General features: G+C 40.4%; 1 protein-coding gene across 1 annotated transcript in view; it reads right to left on the bottom strand.

Moving 5' to 3' along the window:
• The window catches only part of fsip1 (fibrous sheath interacting protein 1), a 64,283-nt gene that overhangs the window by 13,074 nt on the left and 38,637 nt on the right, over nt 1-12,572 (bottom strand). Inside the window, exon 10 of the mRNA XM_020501084.2 lies at nt 2,016-2,150. Within this exon, the coding sequence (XP_020356673.1) occupies nt 2,016-2,150 (135 nt within the window). The remainder of the gene's footprint in view (nt 1-2,015; nt 2,151-12,572) is intronic.

Genomic DNA, 12,572 nt, shown 5'->3' with positions numbered 1-12,572 from the left:
GCAGCAGAGGTAACTCTGGGTCTTCCTTTCCTGTGGCGGTCCTCATGAGAGACAGTTTCATCATAGCACTTGATGGTTTTTGCGACTGCACTTGAAATTTTCCGTATTGAAATATTCCGCATTGCACAATTTTCCGTATTGACCTTCAGGGCTTAAAGAAATGATGGATTGTCATTTCTCTTTGTTTATTTGAGCTGTTCTTGCCAAAGACTTTGCCTTTTACCAAATAGGGCTACCTTCTGTATACCAACCCTACCTTGTCACAACACAACCGATTGGCTCAACTGAATTGTGGAATTACTTTCCTTAATACATTTACACCTGTTAGCTGAATTGCATTCCAGGTGACTACCTCATGAAGCTGGTTGAGAGAATACCAAGAGTGTGCAAAGCTGTCATCAAGGCAAAGGATGACTACTTTGAAGAATCTCAGATATAAAATATATTTGATTTGATTCTACACTTTGTTGGTTACTACATAATTCTATATGTGTTATTTCCTAGTTGCCCTTTGGTATGAAGCTATTTTTTGCTATTTTAATTTAAAACAATCACAGCAAGGTACTTAATTGTTACCCAGAAATGATTTGATATTGAGATAAAAATGGCTGCATTGGAACTTTAATTTTTTAGCATAATAATGTCTACTGATGCTTTAATTAAGCATGGATAAGTTGAGTTGTGGTTCACCATGGCAAAGTGTACAACCAGTTGGTAAAGTGGTAGCCCTAAATGAGATCAAGGCATATTTCATAGACTCCGAAAGTAACACCTACAAAAAAAACATCCATACTACCAAATGGGGATGAGGCAGGTACCCCAGAAGGCCATATTGTGTGGGGTTGTAAAGAGCTGCCACATCGACGGCTGATGCCCTCTTTTGCTACACAATAAATTAAAGTCACAAATGTCAGTGGATGGAGGAAACAAATCCATCACCCTTTGTTGCAGGTACATTCCTGTGTTCATGTGTTTTTGTCCCTAGAAACCAGAATTTTTGCCAGTTGTGATTGTAACTCTACAGAGTCCCAGAATGAGGCCATGCTCAATTGTTTCCAGGGGACATTGGGGGAATAGAATTTGAGGGAAGAATTGCAGTGAGCCATTAAACACTAAAAAGGAACCTTGGGCACAGACAATCAATGGAATTAACGAGTTCCCAAATGAAGAGTAAAATGTGTTCAGAATTCATAAATAAGGCCATTAAAGAAATAAAAAGTGATACAGCATTAAAAACAAAGTCATTGGATTTACAGGTAACTGACAAAATAAAGGAAACACCAACATAAAGGGTCTTAATAGGGTGTTGGGCACCACGATGCCTCCAGGACAGCTTCAATGCACCTTGGAATAGATTCTACAAGTGTCTGGAACTCTATTGGTGGGGTGCGACACCATTATTCAACAAACAATTCCATAATTTAGTGTGTTGTTGATGGTGGTGGAAACCGCTTTCTCAGGCGGCGCTCCAGAATCTCACATAAGTGTTCAATTGGTTTGAAATCTGGTGACTGACACACCCTTTAAACCTCATATGCTCCTTTGAGACCCCTCTTTCATAGTCACTGAGATCTCTTCTAGCCATGGTAGCCAACATATTGGGAAACTGGGCATTTTTATACATGACCCTAAGCATGATGGGATGTTTTAATTGCTCACGAGCCACACCTGTGTGGTATCCCTCATTGGCTCAAGTGTTTCCTTTATTTTGGCAGCTACCTATAATTCTAGGCACAGTGCAATAAAATAATGACTTGCTTAATGTAATGCATAATCTGAGGTTAATTGCCCAATGCCCTGTGACATTTTTGTCAGCAGTGATAAGGCTCTTTTCAATTCCCCTACAAACTATATGAATTGTGTCAGTGCGTGTGCATGCATATCTGTGCATGTGGAATTCCCACTGTGGAGTCAATGGTCCACTTTGATCATATGTGTGTATTAGTGATTGTATATAAATGTGCGTGTGTGTGTGTGCGCGCTGTGGTGTGCGTGTGTGGCTGCTTTGAACTCACAGTCATTTCTTGGCCCTGGCCCAGCAGCTCTAGCTGCAGCTGGATCTCTTGGAGACGCCTCTCCTGCCCTCTCTTCTCCCTTATATCCTGCAGGACCTTCTCTCCTGGCAACCTGTCCCAGCCAGCCTCCAGATCCTGACAGACACACAACAGACAGTAATGTTCTCATGGGGAACACACCACTAATCATCACACATGTAGAAGGAGACATTCACTTGACCATAAAAGCAGAGGGGACTTCCATAAGGCAGAGTTGAAACTGTCACAGAAGAAACAGCCATCAAAAGACTTCTACTTAAACCAATAACTAACTACATTGTATAAAAATGCCATCATCCTAAAGTCTAATTAGTCTGTCTGTAGAACTTCACTGTAATGATGCTCTGTCATCAATACAATACAATGCTATGAATCCCAATGTCAGATTTCTGTACTATGTTTTAGATTTATGGGAAAAAATCTGAGACAAAGGAGAGTTGAAACCAAACCGTCGTAAGAGCTGAGGAAACTGAATAACCCCATTCCACTTCTCATGGGGTCCAACATAAATCTCATATTTATGGCATGGACTTGTAAGCTGGGGACACAGACTGCAGTATGCTACATCCAAAGCAAATGTTGAAAATGGGTCAGGAGGAAATGGATGAATCATGCCTGGAGGACTATCCAGAGCTGATGAATGAGAAGGCCTCGAGAACTTGTCATGACCATGGGATATGTTTCATGGGTAGACCATAGGTCTAGGTAGGTCTTGGCTACAGAGGAGAGAAACTCTGAGCAGGCATCATCATGAGGTCTAGACTCCATAGAGACACAGATATCTACCCCAGAAATCCATAGATCACATATGTTTATAATGTTCACATTACGGTGCTTTCTTGTAAATTAAAATTAAGGTGATTCACAGCAATGGGTTGTACCAAATATTTCAGAAAATACACTTGTACTTAGGTTCCAAAGGGCGTCCTGGAGAGCCCTTTCTTTCCTGCTTTGAGTGACCAATAGATGACCTGTAGTAAGGTCACAATCCAACCCCTAAAATAAGTGAGTGCACATTTAAGACCTAACTAAGTAAAATAATGGTTGGTTCTAAGAGGATGTAGCCAACCACAGGGTTCTTTTTGTGTGTATAAACAGTGATATGTGGTTAAAGTCTCCATATCCTCTGGTCAGCTTTACATGCAGCACTATTTATGATCTAATAATGTCAGATTGATGGAAATATGATGAAAAATAGACATTTTGAGTGAGATTCGCTCATTGTGACATTGTAGGTTATGGGAGAGGCCTGTTCTTTGCAACAACAACAAAAAATGTTAATAATTGTTATGACACATTTATGATTTCATATACAAGTTGAGTTCAGAGTTGAGAGCTCAGTAACAACGCATTACACTCATTTTGTAAATGTATGTCTGATATAAGACCTCATAACAACTTCCATAAGTAGTAAACTTAACAGAATAAGTGTCAATCACAATTTTATTGATATCCACGTTTCTGTCCACGAAATCATCAAGCACTATGAGATTATTCGATCAATTTTAGATTTTAACAAAGAAAGGCCCTCTTTTAACACATGGCATGTAGAGTGTGTGTGGTTTCACCTATAAATGCCCTGTAGTTTCCCTGTGCCTGAGGGAAACGATGACAACCTCCATGTGATGTCTCTTTTAAGTGGTTGTTATTAGAGCCCTTCAGACTCACTCACAATGGACTACCACTGTGGGATCAGGTTGCTCTCGTGCACTTGAGTGAGAAACACGCCGACCCAACAAGGCAAAATACAAATTAAAGTCTAGTTTTACTACCTTATTCACACCACTAACAACATGTTTCTAAAAAATGTTTTCTCAAAAATCGTTGGGAAAGACAGACCATTAATTTGGAAAAGACAGCTTATTCTGCCCTACTTTCAAGAAATCACAACCATCGTCAGAAGACGAGACATACATTTAGGCTTGAAATACCATTGACTTTTTAACACTTATAATAGCCACATAGGCTACATGGGTATCCTGTGGGATTTCTATTGAATGTACTGTAATTAAGGTTAGAGCTATCAATATATACACTATGGAGTCCACAGCAGTGCACATATTTTATCCATTCAACAGCATTTCTACACAGTGGAAAGACAACTTAGCGTGTGTCTGATTAAGATATGTCTAACCTAAGCAAGAGATTCCATCTCTCATTTATTAAGTGTTTATATGATTAAGTCAAATTAAATCATTTGAATGATCAGTTTGACTATTTTCAGTTGCAACATAACTCACTGTAGCCCTGTACACTTGTACCCTCATAAGGGTTGAATGGCAGATTTGGGCACTGATAAGCGCCTAAATTGGAATACAGTGGCTGTACAGTAACATGCTATACATGACGTCAGAGCTCAGGCACTAAGCTCCACATCGCTGTATGGGTTTTGACTGAGCAAAGCAAGCAACAATAAGTTGCCCCCATCCCTCCCACTAATTGGACAACTTTTGCAAATGTTTTGTTGTCTGAGTGAGGGAAATGCTGTAAATAAGAGGACTCAATGTATTTTGAAAGATGCGATGTTGAGTATTATAATAAATACCGCTTTGATGTCCTGCAAGCAAGCCAAACAACCGTGAGTCCAAATGTGCATATCATAAAACTCATGCCATATACAGTGTCAATGTTTCTGACCACTATGTTTGATGTACAGTTAATAGATGACATGGCATCATACCCTGGGTTGTTCTGAACAGAATGAGCCTGTTTGTCTATTGTGAATGCACGCACCTGAATCATGACTCCTTTCTATGCGCAACAAAATAACGATATGTTTCTCTGAATTTACTTTTGAAAGCCTAACACTGTATGATCATATTTTATAACTTAGCTAGTTATGTTGGCAATAGAACAAGCTTTCAAATGATGCCCAACGGACCCAGATTTCGATTTTAAAATTAGCAATTTTTGAATTGCTTAAACTACAATAAGTGTCTGATGGCGGGGAGGCAGGGTTGTGCTCCAAACCAAACAAATGTGCTTGCTCTAGTTCCTAAATGGCACAGCTAGGAGATAAAAAAACAAACACCTTATAGTTCAGAGCCATTCAACTATATTCTTACGGGGGCCAGATATGAAAAAGGTTATTTATAGGAGGGCAGACATTTTCTACATGGGATTACTATTCCCAAAACCGGTATAAAAAAAACATTCAACACCATTATAATCTTATGAAGCACTTTTATTAAAATTAAATGTTGCTAAAAGTTCATATTAAGTGCGTTCAGATTAGCTTAATTCAGTGCATCAAATTGTTTAAATAATGGAACACATTTGTAACAGTTTATCTACATCACATTCATTTGAAACTTTCCTGTCCTTTTAAGATACAATTGAAGTCGGAAGTTTACATACACCTTAGCCAAATACATTTGAACTCAGTTTTACACAATTCCTTATTCACATTTAATCCTAGTAAAAATTCCCTGTTTTAGGTCAGTTAGGATCACCACTTTATTTTAAGAATGTGAAATGTCAGAATAATAGTGGAGAGTGTCACGTTTCTGACCTTTATTTCCTTTGTTTTGTCGTTATTTAGTATGGTCAGGGCGTGAGTTGGGGTGGGCAGTCTATGTTTGTTTTTCTATGATTTTGGGATTTCTATGTTTCTGCCTAGTATGGTTCTCAATCAGAGGCAGGTGTCATTAGTTGTCTCTGATTGAGAATCATACTTAGGTAGCCTGGGTTTGTTTGTGGGTGTTTGTTTCCGTGTCTGTGTTTTTCACCACACGGTACTATTTTTGGTTATTCACGTTACGTTTATTGTTTTTGTATTTTAGTGTTCAGTTTGTCTTTAAAATTAAACATCATCATTTATTTCAGCTTTTATTTCTTTCATCACATTCCCAGTGGGTCAGAAGTTTACATACACTCAATTAGCATTTGGTAGCATTGCCTTTAAATTGTTTCACTTGGGTCAAACGTTTTGGGTAGCCTTCCACAAGCTTCCCACAATAAGTTGGGTGAATTTTGGCCCATTCCTCCTGACAGAGCTGGTGTAACTGAGTCAAGTTTAAAGGCCTCCTTTTTCAGTTCTAACCACACATTTTCTATAGGATTGAGGTCAGGGCTTTGTGATGGCCACTCCAATACCTTGACTTTGTTGTCTTTAAGCCATTTTGCCACAACTTTGGAAGTATGCTTGGGGTCAATGTCCATTTGGAAGACCCATTTGTGACCAAGCTTTAACTTCCTGACTGACGTCTTGATATGTTGTTTCAATATATCCACAATTTTCCTGCCTCATGATGCCATCTATTTTGTGAAGTGCACAAGTCCCTCCAGCAGCAAAGCATCCCCACAACATGATGCTGCCACCCGCGTGTGTCACGGTTGGAAGGGTGTTCTTCGGCTTGCAAGCCTCCCCCTTTTTCCTCCAAACATAACGATGGTCATTATGGCCAAACAATTATATGTTTGCTTCATCAAACCAGAGGACATTTCTCCAAAAAGTACGATCTTTGTCCCCATGTGCTGTTGCAAACTGTAGTCTGGCTTTTTTATGACGGTTTTGGAGCAGAGGCTTCTTCCTTGCTGAGCGGCCTTTCAGGTTATGTCGATATAGGACTCGTTTTACTGAGGATATAGATACTTTTGTACCTGTTTCCTCCAGCATCTTCACAAGGTCCTTTTCTGTTGTTCTGGTATTGATTTGCACTTTTCATACCAAAGTACGTTAATCTCTAAGAGACAGAACGCGTCTCCTTTCTGAGTGGTATGACGGCTGCGTGGTCCCATGTGTTTATATTTGCGTACTACTGTTTGTACAGATGAACGTGGTACCTTCAGGCGTTTGGAAATTGCTCCCAAGGATGAACCAGTTTTGTGGAGGTCTACAATTTTTTTTCTTCTGATTTCTTTGGATTTTCCCATGGCGTCAAGCAAAGAGACACTGAGTTTGAAGGTAGGCCTTGAAATACATCCACAGGTTCACCTCCAATTGACTCAAATGATGTCAATCAGAAGCTTCTAAAGTCATGACATCATTAACTGGAATATTCCAAGCTGTTTAAAGGCACAGTCAACATAGTGTATGTAAACTTCTGACCCACTGGAATTGTGATACAGTACATTTAAAGTGAAATAATCTGTCTGTAAACAATTGTTGGACAAATGACTTGTGTCATGCACAAAGTAGATGTCCTATCCGACTTTCCAAAACTATAGTTTGTTAACAAGAAATTTGTAGAGTGGTTGAAAAACGAGTTTTAATGGCTCCAACCTAAGTGTATGTAAAGTTCCGACTTCAACTGTACATATCTTCATCTTTTGTTTTTATTTACAAATATGACACCTATTTTGCATGGAATGTCTCAGTTAACCAAGCAGCATCACATTATTTTCTACAGTGCCTTCAGAAAGTATTCACACCCCCTTGACCTTTTCCACATTTTGTTATGTTAAAGCCTGAATTTAAAATGGATTAAATTGACATTTTTGGTCACTGGCCTACACACAATACCCCATAATGTCAAAGTGGAATTATGTATATAATTTTAAAAAGTTAACTGTTCAACCGCTTTGTTATGGCAAGCTTAAATACATTCAAGAACTTCTTCAGGCTAGGGTCCTTTTAACTAAATTTCCGCCTGACTGATGTGCCCAAAGTAAACTGCCTGTTACTCAGGCCCAGAAGCCAGGATATGCATATAATTGGTACCATTGGATAGAAAACACTTTAAAGATTGTAGAAATGTTAAAAAAGAATGTATGAGACTATAAACACAATGGATATGGTAGGAGAAAATCCAAAAGAAAAACCAACCGGAACTGTTTTTTTTGTGTTTCCATGCTCTTACAATGGAAAGTATAGGGGCATATCAAAATCCAGATTCCAATTCCTATGGTTTCCATTAGATGTCAACAGTCTGTTCAAGGTTTCAGGCTTGTTTCTTTGAAAACGAGGAAGAATTATGAGTTTTAGTACTGGGACTCAGAGTTGGAAATCAGTCTGTGCAAGCACGATGAAGATGACGCACAACTGCTAATATCTCTTTCCAATTGAAAATACTTATTTCCGTATGAAATATTATAGTTTAATTACATTTTAGGGTACCTGAGGATTGAATAGAAATGTATTTTGACTTGTCTTAATAAAGTTTAGCGGTAGATTGTTGGATTCCTTTCTCTGCATGCTGAACGAGTGGATTACTCAAACAGATGGCGCCAACTAAACAGACTTTTTGGGATATAAAGGATTTTATAAAGGATTTCATCTAACAAAGCGACACTACATGCTGTAGCTGGAACCATTTGGAATGCAAATCAGAGGAAGATTTTCTAAAAGTAAGTGAATATTTAATCGCTATTTGTGAATTTATGAAACCTGTGCTGGTTGAAAAATATTTTGATGTCCTCAAACAATCGCATTTCATGCTTTCGCTGTAAAGCCTATTGTAAATCGGACAATGCAGTTAGATTAACAAGATTTTAAGCTTTTAACCGATATAAGACACTTGTATGTACCTAAATGTTTAATATCCATAATTTGTTTGATTATTTATTTGAATTGCACGTCCTCCAATTTCACCGGAAGTTGTCAACAGGTGTCCCTCTGGCGGGACGCCTAGCCCTAAGTTAACAAATCACATAATACGATGCATGGACTCACTCTGTGTGCAATAATAGTGTTTGTGATTTTTGAATGACTACCTCATCTCTCTACCCCAATTATCTGTAAGGTCCCTCAGTTGAGCAGTTAATTTCAAACACAGATTCAACAACAAAGACCAGGGAGGTTTTCCAATGCCTCCATAAGAAGGGCACCTATTGGTAGATGGGATCAAATAAAAAAGACATTGAATATCCCTTTGAGCATGGTGAAGTTATTAATTACACTTTGTATGGTGTATCAATACACCCAGTCCCTACAAAGAGACAGGTTGTCACGTCCTGACCTTAGTTCCTTTTTTATGTCTCTGTTTTAGTTTGGTCAGGGTGTGAGTTGGGGTGGGCACACTATGTTTTTGTTCTAGGTCTTTCTGTGTTTGACCTGGTATGGTTCCCAATCAGAGGCAGCTGTCGATCGTTGTCTCTGATTGAGAACCATACTTAGGTAGCCTGTTTTCCCACTATGATTTGTGGGTAGTTATTTTCTGTTTAGTGTTTTCTGCACCTTACAGGACTGTTTCGTTTTTGTTATTTTGTATTTCAGTGTTCAGTAAATAAAACATCATGAACACGTACCACGCTGCGCTTTGGTCCACACCTTCTTCATACGACGACCGTTACACAGGTGTCCTTCCTAACTCAGGTGCCGGTGAGAAAGGAAACCGCTCAGGGATTTCACCATAAGGCCAATGATGGCTTTAAAACAGTTAGAGTTTAATGGCTGTGGATAGGATACAACTGAGGATGGATCAACAACATTGGTGTTACTCCACAATACTAACCTAATTGAGTGAAAAGGAAGCCTGTACAGAATAAAATATATATTTAAAATCCATCCTGCTTGCAACAAGTCACTGGAGTAATGGCACCGGAGGGGATGGCTGTAGTTTTACGGGCTCCTAACCGACTGCAATTTTTTTTCTCCTATTGTTTGTAACTTATTTGTACATAATGTTGCTGCTACCATATCTTATAACCGAAAATATCTTCTGGATATCAGAACAGTGATTACTCACCTCAAACTGGACAAAGATTTTTTACTTAATGAGTCTGATGCAAATTATAGACTGCTTCTCGAGACCAGGCTCAAATACCTATCATTCGTGTGAAGAAAATACAGAAATACGGGGTGCCTTGTGAGAATTCTTTGGCGAGTGAGTAACCCGCCTCTACCATCCGTTCTATTGGCGAACGTGCAATCATTGGAAAATAAACTTGATGATCTCTGTTCGAGACTATCCTGCCAACTGGAGATTAAAAACTGTAATATCTTATGTTTAAACGAGTCATGGCTGAATGACACGGATAATATACAGTTTGGGTTTTCCGTGAATCGGCAGAATAGAACAGCTACGTCTGGTAAGACGAGAGGTAGGTGGGTGTGTGCTTCTATTTGTCAATAACAGCTGGTGCGAAATGTTGAATATTAAAGAAGTCTTGAGGTATCACTCGCCTGAGGTAGAGTACCTCATGATAAGCTGTAGAATAAATCAAATCAAATTTTTTATTTGTATAGCCCTTCGTACATCAGCTGATATCTCAAAGTGCTGTACAGAAACCCAGCCTAAAACCCCAAACAGCAAGCAATGCAGGTGTAGAAGCACGGTGGCTAGGAAAAACTCCCTAGAAAGCCCAATACCTAGGAAGAAACCTAGAGAGGAACCAGGCTATGTGGGGTGGCCAGTCCTCTTCTGGCTGTGCCGGGTGGAGATTATAACAGAACATGGCCAAGATGTTCAAATGTTCATAAATGACCAGCATGGTCGAATAATAATAAGGCAGAACAGTTGAAACTGGAGCAGCAGAATACACTATCTACCAAGAGAGTTTTAATCTACATTATTCAAAGCCATCCATTTACCACCACAAACCGATGCTGGCACTAAGACTGCACTCAATGAGCTGTACAAGGACACAAGCAAACAAGAAAATGCTCATCTAGAAGCGGCGCTCCTAGTGGCCGGGGACTTTAATGCAGGCAAACTTAAATCCGTTTTATCCATTTCTACCAGCATTTCACATGTGCAACCAGAGAAAAAAACCTCTAGACCACCTTTGCTCCACACACAGAGATGCATATAAAGCTCTCCCTCGCCCTCCATTTGGCAAATCTGACCATAATTCTTTCCTCCTGATTCCTGCTTTCAAGCAAAAACTAAACCAGGAAGTACCCGTAACTCGCTCAATACGAAAGTGGTCAGATGACGCGGATGGTATGCCACAAGACTGTTTTGCTAGCACAGACTGAATATGTTCCGGGATTCAACCAATGGCATTGAGGAGCATACCCCCTCAGTCGCCGGCTTCATCAATAAGTGCATTGATGACATCGATGACATCGTCCCCACAGTTACTGTGTGTACATATCCCAACCAGAAGCCATGGATTGCAGGCAACATCCGCACCGAGCTAAAGGCTAGAGCTGCTGCTTTCAAGGAGCGGGACACTAATCCGGACGCTTACAAGAAATGTTGCTATACCTCAGACGAACCATCAAACAGGCAAAGCGTCAATACAGGACTAAGATTGAATCCTACTAAACCGGCTCTGACGCTCATCAGATGTGGCAAGGCTTGCAAACTATTATGGTCTACAAAGGGAAACCCAGCCTAGAGCTACCCAGTGAAGCAAGCCTACCAGATGAGCTAAATGCCTTTTTTGCTCGCTTCGAGACAAGCATGCACGAGAGCACCAGCTGTTCCGGATGACTGTGTGATCACACTCTCTGTAGCCGATGTGAGCAAGACCTTTAAACAGGTCAACATTCACAAGGCTGTGGGGCCAGAAGAATTACCAGGCCGTGTACTCAGATCATGCGCGGACCAACTGGCAAGTGTCTTCACTGACATTTTCAACCTCTCCCTGACCGAGTCTGCAATACCTACATGTTTCAAGCAGACCACCGTAGTCACTGTGCCCAAGGAAGCGAAGGTAACCTGCCTAAATGACTACCGCCCCGTAGCACTCATGTCAGTAGCCTTGAAGTGCTTTGAAAGGCTGGTCATGACTCATATCAACACCATCATCCCGGAAACCTTAGACCAACTCCAACAGATCCACAGATGACACAATCTCAATCGCACTCCACACTGCCCTTTCCCACCTGGACCAAAGGAACACCTATGTGAAAATGCTGTTCATTCACTACAGCTCAGTGTTCAATACCATAGTGCCCACAAAGCTCATCACTAAGCTAAGGACCCTGGGACTAAAGAACTCCTTCTGCAACTGGATCCTGGTCTTCCTGACAGGCCGCCCCCAGGTGGTAAGGGTAGGCAACAACACATCTGCCACGCTGATCCTCAACACTGGGACCCCATAGGGGTGTGTGCTTAGTCCCCTCCTGTACTCCCTGTTCACCCACGACCGTGTGGCGAAGCATGACTCCAACACCATAATTAACTTTGCTGACGACTCAACAGTGGTAGGCCTAGTCACTGACAACGATGAGACAGCCTATAAGGATGTCAGAGACCTGGCAGTGTATTGCCAAGTCTCCTTGGTGTCCACATCACCAACAAACTATCATGGTCCAAACCCACCAAGACAGTCGTGAAGAGGGCATGACAACACCTTTTCCCCCTCAGGAGACTGAAAAGATTTGGCATGGGTCACCAGATCCTCAAAGTTCTACAGCTGCACCATCGAGAGCATGTTGCATCAACGCCTGGTATAGCAACTGCTCGGCCTCCGACCTCATGGCACTACAGAGGGTAGTGCGTACGGCCCAGTACATCACTGTATTTCATTTTCAATAAATATGCCAAAATGGGGAAAAAAATTGAAAGAAATCACCTGAGAAAAATATATTCAATCAATTTTGAATTTAACAATAACTAACTTTTCTTTTTTTTTTTTAAACATAGAAACCTTTTATGCATGGCATATTGTTAAAAGTTCATTTAA

This window comes from Oncorhynchus kisutch, linkage group LG14 (assembly GCF_002021735.2).
Source record: "Oncorhynchus kisutch isolate 150728-3 linkage group LG14, Okis_V2, whole genome shotgun sequence".
Classification (NCBI taxonomy): Eukaryota; Metazoa; Chordata; class Actinopteri; order Salmoniformes; family Salmonidae; genus Oncorhynchus; species Oncorhynchus kisutch.
Note: the sequence above shows the minus strand (reverse complement) of the source record. Positions and strands in the feature narration are given on the sequence as shown.